The 22,487-nt window shown below is 40.1% G+C and overlaps 1 protein-coding gene across 8 annotated transcripts in view; it reads right to left on the reverse strand.

Moving 5' to 3' along the window:
- Nucleotides 1-2,931: 2,931 nt before the first annotated feature.
- The window catches only part of JADE2 (jade family PHD finger 2), a 231,396-nt gene continuing 211,840 nt past the window's right edge, over nt 2,932-22,487 (reverse strand). For all 8 annotated transcript variants that reach the window (XM_042455258.1, XM_042455257.1, XM_042455253.1 and 5 more), the window contains 2 exons: nt 11,173-11,298; nt 2,932-8,785 (listed from right to left, as the gene is read on the reverse strand). In XM_042455258.1, the coding sequence (XP_042311192.1) occupies nt 7,896-8,785; nt 11,173-11,298 (1,016 nt within the window). In that variant the 3' untranslated portion in view covers nt 2,932-7,895. The remainder of the gene's footprint in view (nt 8,786-11,172; nt 11,299-22,487) is intronic.

Consider the following 22,487-nt stretch of genomic DNA (forward strand, 5'->3'; position numbering starts at 1 on the left):
AGTACACACCTGGGTTCCATCTTGAAACACTGGCCTCTATCGACAAACAGAGAATGCATTAAGCTCATCCCTCCTGAGAGGTATAAAGACATGCAAGTTGTCACACTGAGGGAGGGGGAAAGAGCAATGAACACTTGCACGCAGTCAAAAAGATTATTCCTTCCTGCTTGCTACTGGCAGAATTGGCAGAGTTGGCAGAGACATAGGTTCTTAACACATGCCTGTGAATCAGGGTCTTCGCTTTCCCCAGACAGGGATGTTTCCCTTGGTTCAGTGCCGGTTAATAGATTTGTTTTCAAACCGTCTCCTGCAAATTGCGGCAGGTGCACATCATTTTACAGCCCTACATGGCCATCCATGAGAAAGATGCTATTTTTGTACACAGCATGGCTGCTCTAAATGGATTAACTCAGGAAGACTAACTCTTAAATACATGCTCATCAAATTAGAAGAATTTCTGCACAAGTACATCCCCATCCCTTTCATATTTTGGGGACATGTTCCTTGAATATGAGCATTTAATCAACGATTGTTTAAAATACCCTAAGCCATTCCTTTTAAGATGTGCTCAGGGCAAATTAATTAATGTTGGTGTGTGTGTGTGTGTGTGTTTGCCACTAGTAGCTTCATGAAACTGAACCTTGCTTATCGCTCTGATGGTTTGTTCTAATATTTCCTTCCCAGAAGCATTAACAGGAGCTGGATTTTCTTCTGGCTACTCCTAAATTAGTATGTGTAACACAATCCATGATTCAAAAGAGAACAGTATAAGAAAGCACCAGATATATGAAACTGTAAACATAATAGTTGTCTGGAATTCATTTCATTTCTCCACACCAGGGAAATCATCTTGCAAGAACCAGGCTGCATCTGCACTGCTGAAATAATGCAGTTTGACACTGCTTGAAGTACCATGGGTCAATGCTATGTGAGATACAGTCAGCCTTCCATATCCATGGATTCAAGCATCCATGATGTGAAAACATTTTTAAAATATATAAAAATATTTGGGCACAAAGGCTGATCAAGTAAAATCATTTTATTGTTCTGTATTTAACGTTCACTTGGCTCTGTCTGTTAGTTACTAGTGATAAACTGATGGACTATCACTAGTATCACTCTCACAGTTATTAGTGATAAACTGGGAGAAAAATGTGGTCTTGCAGATGTTATTGGAGTGCAGTTTTATCCGTTTTCACCCGTTTCCAGTATTTTTCATGTTTGCTTTATTCAAGTGTGCATGTGTGAAGAGATGGAGAATTTGTGTCCATCTAGAGGTGGTTGGACTGCAAAGCTGATCCTCCCTTATTATTGCTATGCTTTCTATCGCGTATGGAATTATAGTAAAAAAATTAAAAATATAAAGCATCACATTTCCATCACTCCCAACCTAAAGAGAAATAGCAGCTTGATTGAGGGTGAAGGAAGGGATAAGGTTTTTAGAAGTTTTAAAAATAGTATAGATTTTTGGATGAAGCAAACAAAACAAGAATCCTCAAACCTTACACCATCTTAATGGTGGGAAAGTGGTGGTGGCATTTGGCTGTGAGATAAGCCTAACTTAGGACAATGGAGCAGGAGCATCAGTGCTGTTGTAAGTAAGTGGGTGACAGAAAGTTTAGAAGCAATGAGGAAGGCTGTGCAAGGAGAGAACTGTTGAAGGAAGAGATGCTGTTATCTGAAAAGAGAAAAGTGATGAGGTATGGATGGGGCTAGAGAAGATCCTAACATGACAAAGGTACACTGCTACCAGGATTGAAAGTTGGGGACCTTTTATTGGCGTGAGACAGAGCAGGGAAGCAAAATCAACACCATTCGGTATGTAATAATGAAAGAGAATGTGTGCATGTATCTTTCTCCACCATAGCTCCAAGACACTAAACCTAGACATTTGAAGCTTAGCATGGATATTAAGGGGATACCAGTGGCATGCACTTCAGGGTTATTTGTTTGAAAAAGTAATAATTTAAATCAGATTACCCTGACCAGTCACTCGGTAGCAGGCTTTAAATGTATCTGAAACAACATGTTTTCTGGCATTTTAATGACCAAGAAGTTTCATTTGGAATGAACATTCATGGTCTGCAAAAGCTAATTTTGATTTTTAGATGCCAAAAGACTGTCATTTTTCTTGCAATGCTGCCTGCCGAAAATTAAAGTGTTTGCAACTTCTAGTACCATTTTAAGTAACTAGATAGCAGATTACTCTAGCCACAACATAACTCTTATTCAAGCTCCTGTTAAAATAAAGGATCCTGGAATGTATGACTTGATCCAGCACAGTTATGATTGTGTGGATTTCCATTCCTTTCTTCTCATCCCATTGGAAGACACATATTTAAGCCTTGTTTCTGCACAGATTTTGCTACAGGTTTCCCACCGAGTGGAAATATCATGGTGAACACTTTACATGACAATTACTGTCTTTTTGGTTGTGTTGAGAGGCCTAATGGGAGGTGTGAAGTTACTGGTATGTCCTCTGAACCAGAGAGAACTGATGAAAATATCTTTTCCCTGTGATGAATGCCCGACTCCCAAATATCTTGTTTAACAACTGCCCTGAGCTTTCAGCAGTCTTCTGTGCTTTTAGGCATGTTGCTGGGCTCAAGGCTTCCACTCTTTCCATTTACATGTATGTCTGAATGAAAGAGATATATGCCTTTGTATCCTCAGGACACTGAATTCTATAGTTAATAGTACATTTTGCAGTTTTTTGGTACTTTCACAGAGTTGTGGTATATGCACAGCCCCACCATTAAGGAATTAAAATCTAATTATGTCCACAGTCTTAATGGAAACTAATTAATATTGCATAGATGCCAACAATTCTAAGGCTCGCTGTTACCATGGACTTACAGGAGCAGGAAAAGATGACTCCCTTTGATAATAAGGTGAATCAACCCTGTTGAGTACTCAACAGTCAGGCAAAAATACACAGAAAACACAGCTTTATTGACTGCATTTGCTAACACACTGAAGAATGCAAAGGTATTTCTTTTATCATAAGCAAATGGGCCATGGTCCCAATGTGTATTAAAGCATACACTGAATTGAAACATGATGAAAATTATGGCAGACGGACCTATTCCAAGGCAACACAAACAGCATGCATAATACAGCTTTCACACAGAACAACTCTGATACATTATATTGCTTTAAAGATTAACTAACATGGAAAATGTACAAAAAGGAGAAATAGGTTTTCGCATTAATGAAAAATACATTTTTTCTCTACAAAGGAATTTCTAATACAAGAAAATAAATATCGCAACATAAGCCAAAAATAATTTAAAATTGCTCTTTTCAATATATTTTTTAATATTTCTCTTTTATATTAACAAATGGCACATCACTTTCTTTGAAACAAAGAAAACAGAAGGGCTTTGCCTTCTGTGACATTCATATCATTTGCTGTAACTGATACGGAGTGGGCCTGTTTTATGTCTGTGTGGAATGGAGCAAAGTATACAAGAGTTTCCTTAAAGAACAACCAAAACTTGCCTACCTGGCAAGAGGAAATGGAAAGACCTGATTCTGAGGAGCTGAGGGGAAGGAAAGGTGGGATTAAATTCTTCCCCTTCCTTTTCCTTCTGCAGAAATGGCTAATTCTCCATTGTACTTTCAGGTGAGATTTGCTAAAGATTTGTTTCATTAACTTTTAAAAAAATTAATAAATCTAACAGTCTACAAAATCGTCAAAGACCTGCCACAAGACAATTATTCTAAAAAACTAAAGAGGGCTGGAAAGTAAATGTGGGTAAATTATCCAAATTGTCTTGAGGAAATTCTATTCAACACTGAAATTTTTAAAACAAATGTTTGATTCTCATGGAGAAACCAAAAAATGAGTATTGTTATTAACATGTTAATACATAAGTATGATGCTGCTTTCCCAAAGTGAATGGGATCCATACTTTACAGTGCAAATGTCAATATTTGAAGTTCAGACATCAAGCCTAAAGTCTTTTATTTAACAAAATATACCATTTATGCTTTCCATGCCCCTTTCTGCTCATCTAAAAATACATTTACAGTGTGGCAAACATATTTCCAATCTACAATTTCTTTTTTGTTATTGTTTCTGCAGGAATAATACAGGTGCTAAATGGCAAAGGAAGGCTAGAACTATTAAAAGAACTTTGATCAATATGTCAACTGAGCAGAAACAAACATCCAGGGTCCTAGATACACCACTACAAAATATGTGAAGATAGGAGTACTGGATATGATTTAAAATATGGCAGATCTGGATCTTCAGTGAGAAAATATTCCCTTTTCTAAGGTAAGCCCTTTGGCTATAAGCAGCTTCCTCATGCAGTCAGCTGGATAAACCAATATTCAAATGCTAGTGGAGATTAACCATCTGGACCACTTCTGAGGGACTTCCCCACTATACTACTGCACTACATTTACATAAGTGAAGAGGCAGCAGCCTGCATGGCCTCTTCTACAACTCCAGAGACTGCAATCGGATCCAAGGCACTCACTGAATGTATTACTGATTTGTTACTGACATTCTGAATGCATTTCAAAAATCCAAACCAAAACATTCCTCAACAGTTATATACACATGTAAAAATGTACCCTACTGTGCGGTAGTCTCTAGTGAGTATGATTTCTAACATAGAGTTGAATCCAGTGGTGCCCTTTAGTTTAGGCAAGGGGCATAGATCTAGCACAGGCTTCGGGTAATATAAGGTGTCTCCTCTTTTTACTGCAACCTCCAATAAACTGCTGAATGGAAGGCAAGCAGTGAAAAGCACATTTCTTTTTCTTTGTATCCAAGCCACTTCTGTAAACAGAAGGCCACCACTTGATACAACCAGTGATATATCCAGCCTAATGAGGAACAATGTTGAAATTACTGTCTTTTAGTAAGTCTAGGAGAAATACTCTCTCTCTCTCTTTGTCCATTTCTCTTTCTTCTCCCAATAAAGTCAAATCTGCCCCCTTTTATTCCATGATTGCAAAATCATGATAGCTACAAGCTTGACATCCTATAGAAAGGGTGTGATCCAGAACTCCACTCGGCTTTGTGGAATTCCATGTGAGCAGAGCCTATCCCATTCTCTTTAATTCTGAGGGAAAATCCAGGTATGCAATCCTATGGTGTTCACGCCGTAGGTCCTAGTGCAGAGTGAAGTAATTTGTCTTCTTATGTTCCATTTTTTTTTTTGCTTTTTTGTTTTTGGTTCAAAAATATTTCTCATTCACAGTAACAATGGAGTATCTCACAGTTCTACACAGAATCCAATTATGGAAAATAGATGTTGCTTTAGTTTGGTTGCTCTTTAAAGGCTGTCTCTTTATTTGTCCTGTACTGAGTGAGCGGGCAAGTAATGCGGTAGCTGATGAATGAAGCTGTGTACAGTGAGATTTCTGGATTTTTTCTGTTTTTTCCCCATAGCTATAGTTGAACTGAAGCACACGGAAGCAAGATCCATTAAAAGGCAGCATATTGATTATTTGTATGATGTAACTAGGATATTGTAGCTAAAGCCTAGCAAGCTTGATAAGATAAAACTAAGTCCTATTTACTGTATTTAACATTATCTGAGCATATCAAGCCTTGGTTACGGAGTAAAATTTACTTGCCAAAACATATGAGTTAGGCTAAGATCAAATTGTGTTCCATTTCATTCAGTGCTTCATTTGAAATCAACAAAACACTGATGTTTGTTTGGTTCTCGCTTTTGGTTTCTTTTCCAATTCTTTTCCAAATTGTTAACTCAACTGGTGGGATATTGAGCATGTTTGAAGGCTTGAAAATGACTTCTTTCCCTCACTCAAAAAAATAAATCCCACCAAAAATAGATTAAGAAAATAACTCCAAGGATAGCCAATGTATGGCATCAGAAAAAATAAAACCAACATTGCTCTGACTAGAATGAGCAAAGAACATAAGAAATCAAATAATGGGAAGTGTTCCAAATGATAAAAGCGTCATCTTGAGCAAGCTTGCAACCTAATGCCTCAGCTGTGTCATGAACAACGGATTCAGTCCTTTTGTAGCTGAAAAGCTTTCATTCTTTTGTTAGTTTGTTTTCAAATAACAAGTTTATGGTTTCTGGCTGTGCTATTTTATTCTCAAAATATTCTTTGGCATCCACAAAATAATTTCATTGATTCATCTGAACAACTGCAAAGTCTTTGTCTCCCCCAGTCTGAAAGAGATGGGTTAACAAGCAGAAGTGTCCCAGTGTATATATATATGTACACATACACACACACACATATTTAAAGTAACATACCAACAACAAAAAGTTTTAGTGAAATTCACTTTTCTTTTTGTTTTTGTTCCCTGAGCTCACACTGGGGTCACTACCATAAAGCATGTAGCAAACTTTAACTGTGACCTTTGAAGCCAAAATTGGGAGTAATGGTGTCATTAAGTGCAAATATGGAAATCTGCATGACTCACAGGTAACATGATGGGTTTTTGAACAACACTTAAGGCTTATTAGAGACAACTGATGCACAACACTATTGAAAAATTTAGATTGCTGACTCCTTTGAATCACCATCGCATGATGGGGCAACAGCTTGCTATCAGGATTTCAGTTTTAAAATGGAAGTATAGAAAGGGGAGAAGCCATCAATTTAGTTATAGACTCTAGAAAAAAATGGAAAGAGACAAATTTCTTAATTACGTCTCAATGGCATGTCTACAACTGAATGACCCCTTTCATACAGAGGAAGCGTATATGTTTAGCTCCACATGAGCCATAATTTGCCCATATGTTGACTTCCTTTCCGAAGTTGGGAAATGAAGCCATTGGGCTAGTATTACCATTTAAAAAAACAACAAAAAAACACTTTGAATAATTTCCTTCTTAATGGAATTCTTCCTCCTTGTTGTCTATATTGGCCCAAGTGTTTTGGTAAAAGGCTACCATAATCAACCTGAGGAAATTATGGGAATTGCTTCAGGTAGCCAAACTATTAGGTTTCAATAGTGAATAGTACCCCAAGTTACTCAGGGGAGATACCCATAGAGAACAGAGCAGCCTTCACAGAGATATGTGATTTCTTCTATCCACTGAGAGCTTTGAATGAATATATATAGTACTGCTCAGCTGATAGCTGGAGTGACAAGGCTAAATCTTGCTTCTCGGCCCCTTGGACGGACTCAGATTGAACCAGAGAGGTAAGAAAGAAAAAACAAGAATTTAATAGACCACGAATACACTGCTGTATTTCTCCACCCATTAAGTGCTTTCTTCAAATAAGCTTGTTGTGCTTCTTTAAAAAATAATCGCTTATTTTACTTCATAGTTGCACACACACACAGACACACATGCTGACAAACTCCACACATGTGCATGTATGCATGCACATGTGTGCACGCACACACACATGCACACTCAAACATATATATTTACTTTCCCATTAAGATCTGTGTATATCATTGGCTACCATAGTAGTACTCCCATTCTGCACCCTGCTGAACAGAGACAGTAACACCAGGCAGACCATGAAATCTATTCACTTGGTTTAAATAATGCCCATAAAACTGTCATTCCCTGCATGAACAACAGATACTGGGAATATCAGGCCTCCTCATTAAAATTCTAGGATGTCCTGCTCACTACCAGCAAGCCTAAGGTCCCTAATAATGCACATGCTTGCATTTTGTTTAACCAGGATATTTAGGATTTGACTAAGAAGGGCCAACTACTGTTACAGTATACAAGTCTAAGTCAGTGAAGGTGGGAGATGTTTCTCAGGCATTTAGAGAAGAAGAAAACAGTGCTAGTTTTTGAACTATATATACAAATTAAAAACAAAAAACCTCCAAATAAACAGTTATGATACCAGGCGGAAATTGGACATGGCAGTTATAACTGGATTTAGGCCTCATAGAGCTGTCATTCACAATTGGTCTATCTGATATATTAGGATGCCAAAATACCCATTCGGAAATTATCTTCATTTCCTGAATCTAACTGGCTGTGATGTCCTCTGCCACTGTTTGATTCAGTGTCAGAGTCACTCATTTCTGCATCCGAGAAGTAGCCATCAGTTTCATTGTCAAAACGGTGTAAGATAACTTTTGATCTGTCACTTCCTGAAGGTCCATTAACAATCTCGAGTTTCTCATTCTGTGATCTCCGAGTCCCTCTGCCCTCTTTTGGTAATTTGAACCTCACCACTGTTTTCAGACTACCCACTGAATCAGGCACTTTAACCAGGGCATTGGGATCAAATGGGGCATATCTCACTGGTTCCTCATCATTACTTAGTTTACTTATGGTGCTCTGGGATGATGCTTGAGAATCATCTGCTTTTGGAAGAGGAGATGTTGGATGAGAAGAGCCCTTCTTTGCTATCTTTTTTACTTCACATGTCGTTCTGTGCTCTTGCTGAAGTCTGTCCACACTTTTCTCAGCCTTATTGTTTCTGTCATGGGACAGAGATTTTGTGGTGTTATCTGATGAAGGATTTACATTAGTCCACTGAGCTGAATCTTCTTGATGTCTCTTATAGATGGTATTCAAGCCATTTCTTGCAGATTTTTTCTTAGTGTGTGTTCGCATTTTGCTTTTACCTTTCTTGGTTATGTCACTCTGCTTCAATGGAGACTTCAAAGAATGATCCATCATAAAACTTAACAAAGTCTCTTCATCTTGTAAAAGCTCCTCAGAAAGACCAGGGGTGGTGTCTTCGTGATGGCTGTTGTTTAAGGACCACTCACTCATAGCCATGTTCTCTGTGGTGATCTGTACAGACTGAGCCAGCCAGCTGTTGAAGAAGGTCCCATCAATAGGAAAGGAAGTTGACAACCCTATGGAAAAATAATGGATAGAAAAAAAGCAGAAAAGACTTCAGAAGAAAGACATTCAACAGTTACGTTGGTTTCATTTTTGCTTTTAAGTTAAATCATGGTTTTAAAGAGCAGATAAATATTTGGCAAGATAATTAGGCAGGCAGAGGTTTCAGAATGACTAATGCAACCTTACAAATGAGAGAAATAATGCCATATGTAAGATCTATTGATCTGGGAAAGTCTGAATGCAAATCATACTGCCAAGAATTTGCATCAAATGTTTTATAATGCTTGAACAAGGAGCCCTAACAGCGTGAGGTAAATTAGGGTTCACAGTAAAATATCACACAGCGGAGTGAATAAGCATAGTGCTCCTCACAACCCCGCATTTCTGTCTCTCATTTCTCTTTCCCAACATGTCATTCCTTTTCCTTTCTTCCTTCTATACATCACATCTCTTATTTTTGCCTTATTCTTTTGCTTACTCTTTCAATCTCCCCTCTTGTGTTTCCTACTTTCATTTCTTTCCCTCCCTGACCTTCCTGTTCTACTTTGTTATGCCCTATGCATCACTCTTGTTTGTTCACCATTCCTCTTCCTCCCCTAATTGCTCCTCTTTCTTCCCTTTCCCATTGTACTCAGCCAGGAGTGTGGGCAATGGCATTTGGCAGCCTGCTGCATGCACACTTGTTCCTCCTTATCTTGAACATGGGGAGCTCTGAAGATGCAGATTGGAATGCCTGAGACAGAACACCACATGGTGCCCCTGCCAAAGTCAGTCAGGGCACATAGTACCAAAGGCTGACCATTCTATTTTTGGCATGTAAAGCAGAACATCTCACAAGGTGGTCTCCCCCCCCCCCCCCGTCCTTCTCAGTAGCAGAAATACAATATCTTAAATAGCAAATTATTTGCTTCCCTCTGATGGCATCCCAAATCTGCTGCCTGCCCAGATTTGGCAACTTTTGCAGCCAATCCCATACTATTGCTGTGGCTCTACGGGCTTCTGTCAGATGCCAGCTATTAAAAAACATGGAACTTCTTCTCACAATCCCACATTTCTGTCCCTCCTACACCTTCCCTATGTCTGCGCACAGAAAATAGAACTGCTAGCATAACAAACCTCTATGTCAGCATACTGCCCCATAGGATTTTAGCCAAGGATTGGTACCAGGCGTTTCTCTCTGAAGAGAAATTTCCATAAGCTAGGCACCACACCTGAAATGGGCTTTTTTCTAGTGGAATGTGAGTTCAGGAGGAAGGTCTCCAGAGAAGATCTTAGAGACTGGGTAAATCATGAGAGTGATAATTTTAGGTGTGTTCAGTGCAAAGATGTGAATGGAATGTAAGGTATACACTAATAATTTGTCTGGAAATTATAATACTAATACTATGTCTCAAAATGGAACAAATGCCTCTAGAGCACTGCAGAGATACACTGCCACAGCTTAGCAGCCTAGCCACTATGTTTTGAACTGCACAATCCAAGCAGTCTAATCTGGAGGTTACAGAGCATCAGTAACTATTGCCAGGATGTTTCTTCCAGAGGATGACAAGCTGGGTCTCCAATAAGAAACTCCCAGCTAATGGTCTTCCCAAAAGAATGAGCACAGTCCTTTTGGGGAAACAGAATTCCATCCCAAACAGAACAGACCATTCCTGACCACCATCCTAATAGTACCTCATGTTGACAGAACTAAGGTTGAGAAATGAGCTTCACCTGAATTATACATAAAATAGAGACTGAGTGGTCTCATAATTCTAGCACTAATCTCAAGATGATCTCATCCAAAAGTGTTCTGCGGATGTTAACATGAACGGAGGACAAGAAATAATCTTCAGGTACTACAGAACATGGTGTCATGGCATCAAGTGCCAACTCCTAAGCACCACGTTCTGAAAGTGAACAGCAAGGTGAGTAGGGAACTACTTTCACACAGCAACACTGTTCATGACATCAGGCAGGCTCTCCAGAAGAATACCACACTGAATAGTATGGAAATATGCTGAGAGATCATGGAGAGACCACCTGCTCCTGTGTCCTTCCTTGGCACAGGTCATCCACCAGAGGAAACTGCAGCAGATTCTGCATCACAACACGGCCTAGAACCTGAATGAAATGGGTCCATATAATCAGTTTCAGCCTAGAGTGCCACTTATAGTTACCACTTACTTGAGCATTGTGCCATGAAAGATATTTGTGACCTAGCTGACAGTTATGAAATATTACACTACTTACATTTGATGAGAGCTAGTATGAGTACAATGCTAATAGTTTACAAATAATTAAAAAAATTAAGTATAACTGTGACTTAGCTTGTTATTAAACTTCTATTCCATAACTTCCCTGGTAACATTTTGGAACACTTCAGATTTTAAAGATGCATTTTTGAAGTCAAACTCACCCAGCTGTCCTAGTACCAATTCATTTCCTGATTTCCTTTTTTCTTTCTCAGGACTGCTTTTCCTATCGTCTTTTCCTTTTCTTTTTGGATCACTTCTTCTTCCCTTTGTTCTCTTCCCAGTTTGCTCTGTTCAATTTTAAAATGGAAATAATTAATAACACACATACACAAACACACACAAACACAAATACAAACACACACACATAGTAACATAATCAATGGGTAGACAATGTAACTTAAAGAAGCCAGAAGAACTAAAAGAGGAACCAAAGTTCAATCAATAAATCATTCAATTAAACACTTTATTTAGATCCTGTCTTTTCCCTCAAGAATGGCTTACAGAATAAAAAGAAGTGCAAGGCATTTGCTTGAACTTAGCCCCATTAAACACATTTGTTTAAACATCTTTGGCCCAAGGAACTGCAGGTATAAAGGATCAAAACAACTAAGATATTCATTCTATGAAGCTTAAGAACACATCTGGAGAGATCCAGAAGGGACTATATACAACGGGAGTGGAGAAAGTACAGCCTGCAGATTTCATGAAGCCCTTGAAACTCCTAAGTGCAGTGCTTAAAGCCCTCTACAACTGCCCTCCCAATTTTAATTTTTGGGGGGCTGATTTTTCAGGTCAGTTTTGGCCTGAAAACTGTCAAAACACTGCCAAAACCACTTGAAAATGTTTTGTTTTCCCATAACACCCCTGATCCCCCAAACCTCCAATCCCCAGCATTAGACTCCTAAACTCTCCAGTTACTCTGAAAGGGCCAGAGTTGCTATATGCATATACTTGTGATAATTGGAAAACCATGCTTCTAGTCAAAGTCTTTGGGGTAAGGTGGAGCAGAGGCTTTAACCTGACCACCCTTTCAGTGTCTGTGATTAAGATGACTTGGAGGGAGGCAAGTTTAAACCTGGAGCCTACCCCAGTAATCTTGATCAGGGTGGGTTGAAGTTCAAGCCTCTCCCTCACCCCAGAAACCACAGTCTATGAGCATATATGGGTGTCTTTGCCTACAATGCTTTTATCTGTGGACTGATACCTCATGTGGCTCTAGGGGAAAAAGTAAGGCCCATCCTTATATCAGTGTAGAAAGTCCCACAGTTTTATCCAAAAAAGGGGGGGGGGGGGTACATTTCCATGCACAAACATCTGTCTTTGGGTAGAAATGAGCTGTGGAATTTCCCTTTAAAACACTGAATAAGTGATGTGAGTGGGGCAAGGTTCAGTGGGAGAAGAAAGGGAGACCCCAGTTTTTTAAACATTTATTCTTTAAAAAAATATTTTAAACCATTTAATTAAAAAATATATTCTTTTAAAAATTTTATTTATAAGCATTACATCTTACTAAATTTTCATTTTAAGCACATGCAACTCTTTAGGTTGAGTGCATAATATTGTAATTTAAAAGTATAAATTTAATTTTACTAGTTGTTTACTTCACAACTATTACCATTACATTCAGTGATATACAGGAATTATGATTTATGAGTAACCTTAGTAAAAAAAAAACACTACTAAGAATTCTGCATGGTGTGGTATTGGAGAAAGTCAATTTGGGGATGACACCATGAATTACTGCAATGGGTGATGCCAACCCTTATGATATCACTGGTTCTTGGCATCGTCTGAAATACCTGGAGTTACAGTTTTGGGAGGAGAATTTTGAATTTTCAGCCCATGAGCAACTCTAGTGCCTCATCAGACTACCAGTCCCAGGATTCCATAGGAATGAAGCCAAAGTGGAATGCTAATGCTATAACTCTGTAGTATGAATGGGTCTCAGCTGAAAGGATCAGCTGATAAAGAAGACTTTTGTTGAAAACCTCTGCTGCCAGGCTAAGGTGAAAATCCATGGACAATTGACAAATAGTCTAATCTAGTACAAGGCAGCTTATTATACTTTCATTGTTATAGTGTTCTGTGACAAATTCCATTTGAATACAGCTTGGAAAAGTGACTTCTTTTAAAATACATTTCTCAAACACCCTCAGGTAGCATGGCTATTGTACCTTTTCCAAGCTCTGCATTTGGGAAACAGGTTCATGAAGGCCATGTCATTCTCACTTTCAAGACTAGGCATTCTGGACCAAACTATTGTAACATGAGATGTATTGTATCTTGCCCCATAGTTTTAACAGACTCTTGGGGCAACTTGAATATTAAATAACAGAAAAATTAAAACCAAAATGTGAAACTCTCTGCTCCATTACCCCTGGTAGCCTAGCCTTACTAGAGATAGGCCTGGAGATGAATTCTCCAAAGGTCCTGGCAGAAGGAGGTTGCCAGAAGCAAAAGAATCATCACCACCACAGTCATAATCACAATTGTCATCATCATTGTCATATAAGACTACAGTTTCTCAAATCTCCCAGCCAGAAGGGCACTTAAAGTCCTTGGAATTGTAGCCCAAAAATATTATGCTTTTAAGTTCTGAGAATAACCTTAGTTAAGTGCGTCCAAGGCTATTTAAGGCTTTAAATTAAATTTATCAAATTTGCAGATGACACCAAATTAGGAGGAATAGCTAATACCCCAGACGACAGGATCAAAATGCAAAATGACTTGAATAGATTAGAAAGCTGGGCCAAAGCTAACAAAATGAATTTCAACACAGAGAAATGTAAGGCACTGCACTTAAGGCAAAAAGTTGAAATGCACAGTTATAGGATGGGGGACTATTGGCTGAACAAGACTACGTGTGAAAGGGATCTAAGAGTCCTAGTAGACCACAAGCTGAACATGAGTTAACAGTGTGATGCGGCAGCTAAAAAGGCCAATGCGATTCTAGGCTGCAACAATAGAAGTATAGTGTCTTGATTAAGGGAAGTAATAGTGCCACTCTATTCTGCCTTGGTCAGGCCTCACCTAGAATACTGTGTCCAGTTCTGGGCACCACAATTCAAAATGGATGTTGACAAACTGGAATGTGTCAAGAGGAGTGCAACCAAAATGGTGAAGGGTCTGGGAACCATGTCTTATGAGGAAAGACTTAGGGAGCTGGGTATGTTTAGCCTGGAGAAGAGAAGGTTAAGGGGTGATATGGTAGCCCTCTTTAAATATTTGAAGGGGTGTCACATTGAGGACGGAGCAAGCTTGTTTTCTGCTGCTCCAGAGACTAGAACATGGATCAATGGATGCAAGGAACAGAGATTCCACCTCAACATCAGGAGGTACTTCCTGACAGTAAGAGCTGTTTGACAGTAGAACACACTCCCTCAGAGTGTGGTCAGGTCTACTTTCTTGAAGACCTTTAAACAGAGGCTTGGCCCCTTTCTCCCTTGCGCAGCCGTCTAAAGGCTGCGCCAGTGACGCAAACCACAGAAGGAGCTCCATTTTGGAGATCCTTCTTGTGTCTTGGAAAGGGCGCTCTAGGCGCCCTCGTGTGGCGCAATGATGTCACAACTGTGCCACCTCGTTTGGAGGCGGCGCGGTGGTGACGTAGTCATGGCAGCACCCATCTGTATAGGGCGCCGCCATTTTGTACGGACTGGGTCCATACTAGGGTTAGGGGTGTCAAGAAGTGACGCCCCTTTCTAACCCTAGTACGCGCTCGTCGCGTACTTGGGTGCCCATTTGTAATGGGCCTATGATTCTATAATCATTAAAACCAATGCTTCAGACTGCATTTAGAAGCAAACCGGGCCCCAATGTTATTGTTCTAGCAGAGATGTAATATGCTCCCTTTGGATCCCTCCCAGAATCAAACAGGCAGATACGTTTTAACCAAACTTTGCAGACAGCCTTCAAACAAGCTCCAAGAGTGTGTTACCGCAGTCAAGCACTGGAGTTACAAAGGTGTGTGTGTCTGCACTATACCTCTCTAAGGCCCCAATCTCACTGGTGGTTTTGCGCTGGAAGGAACTGGGCAGCTTCGGTTTCCCCCTCCCCGAATCCCTCCAGAAGCAAGTGTTCACTACCTAATCAGGAGTATTTTGCCCCGAATGCCCTCTTGAGAAATCGGGTTTAAAACGAAGGTGCCTGCTGTCAATCAAAATTCAGTTTCACGATCGTCATAGGTGACGTTTCCAGCACTCATTGGGGCATTGGCAGTGTGCTTCCCCCCTCCTTTTTTTAAAGGACCAGGCACTAAATGTCAAGAAAAAAGCAACATGGGATATACAGTATATGAAATAAAACATGTATGTGAGAGTCAGGGTGACTCAGCAGAAGCCAATTGAGAACCACACAGGTGTAAATGGTAATACAATTAACAAGTCCTAACTGCCAAGGACAAGAAATGTAAAGTGGATAATTGGACACACCTGACAATTGTTAAGTGGTCAAGGCTGAGATGATGAAATCATTAATTGTAGGATGAACCAAGAGAACCAATGAGAATGGTGTACACGCCTACTGGGTGGAAACAGACAACAGTGGGTGGTACCATGCATTGACTATAATAATGACTATAGATCCCAATGTATTTTGTGGGTTGTAGGAGTGGATAGTGAGGAGTAGAGTATTGTTGTGTTGGATAGTTTGGAGCTGTATATAGTAGAATAAAGTAGATCTTTTATATAAGACTACTGAGTTGTCTGGTGTCTTGGGTGAAGCTACAAGAACCAGCTGGATCCTGAAGAAGAAGGGTGAAGACTTCTGTGGAAGCAAGAGTGAGAAGGCTTGGAGAATTTGTCAGGGTCTTCAGCCTGTTCTCTGTAACTCTAAGCTATAACCACTGGCCAAAACTGGTCAGCGCGGTGCACAACCAGGTGGTGAGTTCGAGCCAGAGGTGAAGAGCTACAACTCCCATCATCCCTGACAATAAAATGCGCACATTTTGTCAAATTTAAAAACCTCCGGTGTGTGTGTGTGTGTTGTGGGCATTTGGGTCAGTGCAGGTTATGATCTGCCCTTGGCCCCATTTTCAACCCCAAAATGCAAGTTAATGCCATCTCTGCATCCTGTATCCCCCCACCTTGCCACCCCAGAATGCCTCATACATATGTAATAAATAATAATAATAATAATAATAATAATAATAATAATAATAGTCATGGCCAGCCAAGAGCTGGACTCAGAGGAGGATGTAGCTCCTTCAGTGCAAGGGGAAATTGAGGCTACACCAGGTGCTAATCCTGCTCTGCCAGATCCCAGCCCCAGAGGAGGAGGCTCAGCCAGGTCCTAGTGCTGGTGGGATTTCTCTTGTGGTGCAACAGCCTAGTGGTGACTCTGGGGAGGAATCATGCCTGGAGGTTCCTTCCTTTAGGCAACGCAGGGCTGAGAATGCTTGTGTGCGTAGATCCAGGAGGATTGCTGAGAGGCAATTAGCAAATCAGCCTCAGCTGGCACGGGGGAGAGCGTCTCCTCCTTAATGAGCAGGGAGATGCCAACTCACAGCCAGAGTTTATTGCATGATCCTTTGGTGTGATTGCTGCCTGCACTGGCTCCGTGTATCTTGAATCCTTGTTGCCTTGACTCTTGACTTTGGAACGAACTGGACTTCTGCTACCTTCTGGCTGCCCTGACTCTGGACTGGACTGACAATCGTGACCTCTGTTATCCTGACTTCAACATTGGCTTTCGGCTTGCTCTCTCTCTCTCACTCCTTGCAAGGTTTGTGGACTATTTCCCAGCTGCATAGTTAATTACCTTGCTAAGCCATCCTTATCGGTGAGTGTTTGTGTGTGCTGGCTGCAGTCCAGGACAACAACAACAACAACAATAATAATAATAATAATAATAATAATATTCCTTACCTAGGAATGCCAGAAAAAGAAGCAATGCCATGCATTCTTTGCATTTCCTAGGCTACCCCTTTGAGACAGTAGCAAAAGCATTCTGTGTATCAATTTGCCAGTGTGCCAAATTGGAAAGAGAAACATACTGTAACATTTGCATTATAGCCTTCATTCCCAAAGGAAAAAAGCCTCTTGCAAAGGGCTCCTTTCAGGAGGAAGCGAGGAAATGAAAGGGAAAGTGAACAAGCAGCTAGCCACATTCTATCTAAATATAGATCTACCTGAAGCAAAAACATGCACATAGATGGAGAAAAATAATTATAAAAAAATCAAAATCAAAGGGGAAAGGTCCCTGCTGGAGAGCAGAGCCTTGGCTTGCTCTGGCCCCCTGACCTGCCCTGAATTGACCCTTCCTCCTGCTCACGTTCCATCTATATATCTATTGCAAAAAACATGCACATTTTTTGCCAAAAACAATTAAAAAAAATCAAAGGGGAAAGGTCCCTGCTGGAGAGCAGAGCCTTGGCTTGCTCTGGCCCCCTGACCTGCCCTGAATTGATCCTGTCAGTCACCCCATTCCCCCTTTCTGCCTCCTTTGCCTCCTGTCAGATTCCTCTTTTTGGCATCCTTCCTCTGGCTCTGTCCTCCTCCTCCTCCTCCTCCTCCTTCTCCAATGAGGGGAGGGAATGCCCTGTTCTCTGCCTGCCCTCTGACCTTAATCCCTCCCCTGAACTTGACCCGATCATGATTGGGGGCAAGTTCATATTTCGCGGAACCCTTCCCCCCCCCAAAAAAAGACGGCTTTTGCCCCGATTCTGGATGACCCTAGTTAAAGGGGATTTGCTTGTGCATGCCTCAAAATGGATTGTGACAGATTCGGGGCCAATATGATCGATTTCTGATCCGGGGTAAAGTGTAGTCTGAATGGGCCCTAAGATAAACCATCCAAAGCAATTAAAAGGTACTTTGTGCCATGGCTACTAGCTCCCCTTAGCAGTCTGCTCAAATGATCACCGCCACACCTAGCCCAAACAGAGTTGAATGTTACCAGCATATCACTGACACCATGTTCCAAACCATCTGTCTCAGGGACTGAAAATCCCAGTGTTAGCAAGGATGGCAGACAAGACTGTATCTTCTGTGACCTCAAATCCTCTAGCATAGAGTGCATCCCCCTGCTTTATTTCTTGAGATTTTTCTGATGGCTATTTTAGATTTATCTGATGATTAAAAGGGAAACTAATGCAATGTGGTACCATGCAAAATGACTGCTCCCCTCTGTTCAACAAAAACACAAAACTATAATACTTAAAACTAAAATAACTGCACTGAAGGAAGTACAAGAGAGAATACAGTGCCAAATGAAGTGCCAAATGAAATCCTAGAATCTGATCCCAAATCCTTTTTGGAAATTTATGTAAATGTAAATATGTATGGAACAGCTACATTATCCATGGTGATTGATTTCTCTTGGATATTCACATGAATGTAAAGCTGTACTTTTGTTAAAATTCTGCCATATCTATCACCAGAGAAATTACTCTAAGGTAATTCTATAGAAGGCCAAACATTCTCCCTGAGGTCCTGCTAATTTTAGTGGGCACAAGAAGGATGCCTGAGGGAGTTAAAGATAGAATATGAAAGTTTTCATACTTAGGACTGCATTATGGCACTTGAAAAATAAATATATACATCACACCTAGTTCTTTCTTAGGAGTGATATCATAGTAGGAACATCAATAACATTATAGGAATACAAATATACTATGGGTTTACACCAAGAGATCTCTATCAGTTCTGAATTTATGGAGGTAGTATGTGGCAGACTGTGAGCCAGTGTGGCATAGTGATGTGAGCATTGGACTAGAACTCTGGAGACCAGGGTTCAAATCCTGCTTGGCCATGAAACCTACTGGGTGACCTTAATCAAGTCACATGGTCTCAGCCTCAGGGGAAGGCAATGGCAAACCTCTTGTGAACAAATCTTGCCAGGAAAACCCAATGATAGGTTCCCTTTAGGGTTGCCATACGTCGGAAATAACTTGAAGGCACACAACACACAGACACATATACACACACACCTATTTTAGATTATACTTTGATAGTTTTTAGATTCCAACTGCTCTACCACCTCCAGTGCAGGTGATATACTTCTAGCTACTGCCTTGTGGTTAAAACTACTCAGAAGAAAACAACATGGTTACCTTAAAGTACACATCAACAGGTCATGTCTTTATGAACATAGTTCCAAGCTCCCAGCACAGGTTGTTAATAAGAGAAAATACTAGGGGTCAAACACTATTAGCTTAAACCAATCAGGTTGTTCTTCTTCCACAAGGGGCTCCACTTTGGATTGGCCCATTGCTTGAGGGATATATTCCCAAAGGAGGTGTGGTCTAATTATTCTTTTTCGTTTTGAGATTCATTTTTATTCATTTTTAACATAAACACTCTAATTTACAGTCAAAATAATATACAATCAAAGATAAAGAAACTGGAGGGGAAACATAGAAAAGAAAAAGAAAGAAGGAAAAAAAGGAGGGGGAAGAAATAAAAGAAAAAAAGAGAGTGGGAAAAAAGAGTGAGGGGGAAAAAAGACATGACTAATAGCAGTAAGGCTTTGACCCCTGCTCCCCAATTGTGACCATAATGAAAAGAAAATCTGGAAAGAGAAAAATATTATTCTATTATTACAAATCCAACTAAAATTACTAATAATGATAGCCACAGATTATTACATCATAGATTTTATATTGCTCAAGAAATCCATAAATGGCTCCCAGTCTTTCAAGAAAGTCTTCACTTGGCTTATCCTTTAGAACCCATGTTTACTTGGCCATTTGGGATAATTCAGCAACCTTAACAAACCAGTCTTCCATCAATTTCCAAGTCTGAGCAAACAATATTATTGTTGCTGTTGTCATGTATCAGAGAGGCGATCCACATCTACTATCCAGTTCTTTATCCATAATGCCCAAAAGAAACATTTCTGGTTACATTACAAAATCTAGCTCTTAATTTTTTTGGATTAACATATAAATCTTAGACCAGTAATTTTTAGCCTTCTTATGTGGCCATCCCATAAGAAAAAGGAACCCTCCTTATCTTTGACACCCCCAACATTAATTTGGAATATTCTGGGCCATTGAAAACTTATTTGGGCTTAGATACTATCTATATATCATCTTATACAGGCGCCTCTCCTTCCTCATGGACTTGATTCCCAGGAAAGAAGTTTATCATCATTATGTTAGAGTATAATGTCGTTTAATAAGTTTCCATTAAATATTATTTATTCAGATTGAATTCATTAAGTTCCTTATAAAATAAATTATATTTGTTCATTAAAAATAATTAAAGTTACAGTCATTAAAAATAATTATTTTAAATATATCATTAAGCATCTGGAGCATCAGATGTTGATAGTTACTGGAAGACTTGAGGGGGTTAGCTGGGAAATTTTAAATATTTGTAATTTAAGGCTCAGAGAAAGTCTCCAATTTTTTTAAAGTAAAGACATGCCTTCCACCACTGAAAAGAATCATTCTTAGAAAATGAGGTAGTTAAATTACCTCTTTTCTCCACTGGCACTACAGTGCTTTGATACTGAATTTTCAGTCACAAACTATACAACCAATTTTCAGTGGCACAGAGCAGGTTTTTTAAAACTGGGGGGCGGGGGTCTAAAGGACTACAATAAATAGGTTGGAGTGTGGGTTGCACCTTAACTCAGATCTTCACTTTTGCATTCACTTGGGACTGAGAATGTCCAGGCTACAACTGCCATGTAGGCTTGTAATTCAAACATGGAATTCCAGCTAAGCAGGGCTCTATTTCATGGGGTATCCACTTGCTGATTAATGATAATGGTTTCAACCCCCCCCCCCCCCCATCATATGAAAAGGTAAACTTCCTCTGTCCATTACACTGTCCAGGAATTGGTGCAGACTTATAAGTAAAGCAAGCAACACACAGGCCCACTGTGCTCCTTCTTTCAAACTACCCAACTCATCTTAAAATGGACCTTATGGTACAGAAGCTGTTAGAAGTAAACATTGCAGACTTTTCACATTCTAGAAATCAGAACCGCTTAATCAACAAATTCTGATTTCCCACTCTAAGCTCTGAAAATATCAGCACCTTAACTTTATGAACACACCCTGGGGAGGTGAGAGTTAGATCTTCTGTATCTAGTCTAAAACAAAGCTGGGAAAGATTGGATTTTTTGTACTGCAATTCTCAAAATGCCCTAGCTAGCAGAGCCACAGTGATACATTTATATTTACAACTGCAGTGGCTACCAGAATTTTGGGGCTCATTTCAAAGTCCTAAGCATTTAAAGGCTTCTACCAAAATACTCGAAGACTTGCCTTCTTCTCTAAGAGGCAGCCCATCCTTTGTGGTAACCTAGGCAGGCAATCTTGCATGCTCCTTTACTTGAGAAATACCTTACAGTAGTGTAAGAGAGGGCTGTTTCCATGGCTATATTCCAGGTGTGTAATTCCCTTCCTTACTCTGCAATATCAGTATGCAGAGGGATCTTGTAGCACCTTTGAGTCTGAGCGATAAAAGTTGTAGCATAAGCTTTCGTAGACTTAGGGGTTGTACAGACCGGCCATTAAGGCCGGCCTGGGGGCAGAGTCGGAGCAGAGTATCTGCACGACACATGCCCCAACTCTGCCCCCAGGACAGCGTGACACCGCGTGCCATACCACATGGTGTGTGGTATCACGGCCTCTGGTGCTGCGTCTAGATGAAGCAGTGCTAAAGGAGCGCTGAAAAGCTGTGGTGCCAGCAACTGCCGCGCCCTTTCCGGGCACAAAAAGGAGCCGCTTTTTACGGCTCGTTTTTGGGCCGTGGAAAGATGAGATTAGGATTACAGCATGTAGTAGCCCCCATCCAGTGCTAAAAGGGGCAGTCTGTACAGCCCCTATGTCCACTTCCTCAGATGCATCTGCAGACGTAGATTAAGGGTGCATCTGCAAATAATGCAGTATGATTCCAGTTTAAGTGCTGTAGATCCATCCGATGGAATCCTAGGATTTACGGTTTTACCAAGTCTTCAGCCTTCTCTGCCAAAGAGAGCTGGTGCATCACAAAGCTCCAAATCCCAAGGTTCTGTGGGACGGAATTATATTAGATGCAGCCCAAGTCTATGAAAGCTCATACTATAACTTTCCTAGCTAAATTAATCTCAAAGGCATTACAAAATCCCTCTGTATACTGATATTCCAGACTAACATGGCTTTGTCTCTGAATTTTGGTCTACTATTTGCATGCTTAGGCAGGCATCTAAGTAGTTTGGTTGATTTTTTTTTAGTATTTTTTTGGATTATTAATCTGCTGCATCTGTTTTTCCTTTTGATTTTTTAAAAAAAAATCTTTTCCATTATCTTAATTATTTTTTAATTTTTTGGTGAGCCTTCTTGGCAGTTGGGAAAAGTGAATCTTTGGGCTACAACTCCCAGAATTCTACTTGGGACTCATACAGAGGAAAGAGACAGAATAAACCTCTCTGTAAATTACTGTATTTTTAGCATCCAAACTAGCGAAAAGATTGGGAGGCAGTGTTATCTGGTGGCAACTGTTAACCCCATTATGAGCCTCTCCAAACTGAACTGCAGCAGTTTGTA

This window comes from Sceloporus undulatus, chromosome 2 (assembly GCF_019175285.1).
Source record: "Sceloporus undulatus isolate JIND9_A2432 ecotype Alabama chromosome 2, SceUnd_v1.1, whole genome shotgun sequence".
Classification (NCBI taxonomy): Eukaryota; Metazoa; Chordata; class Lepidosauria; order Squamata; family Phrynosomatidae; genus Sceloporus; species Sceloporus undulatus.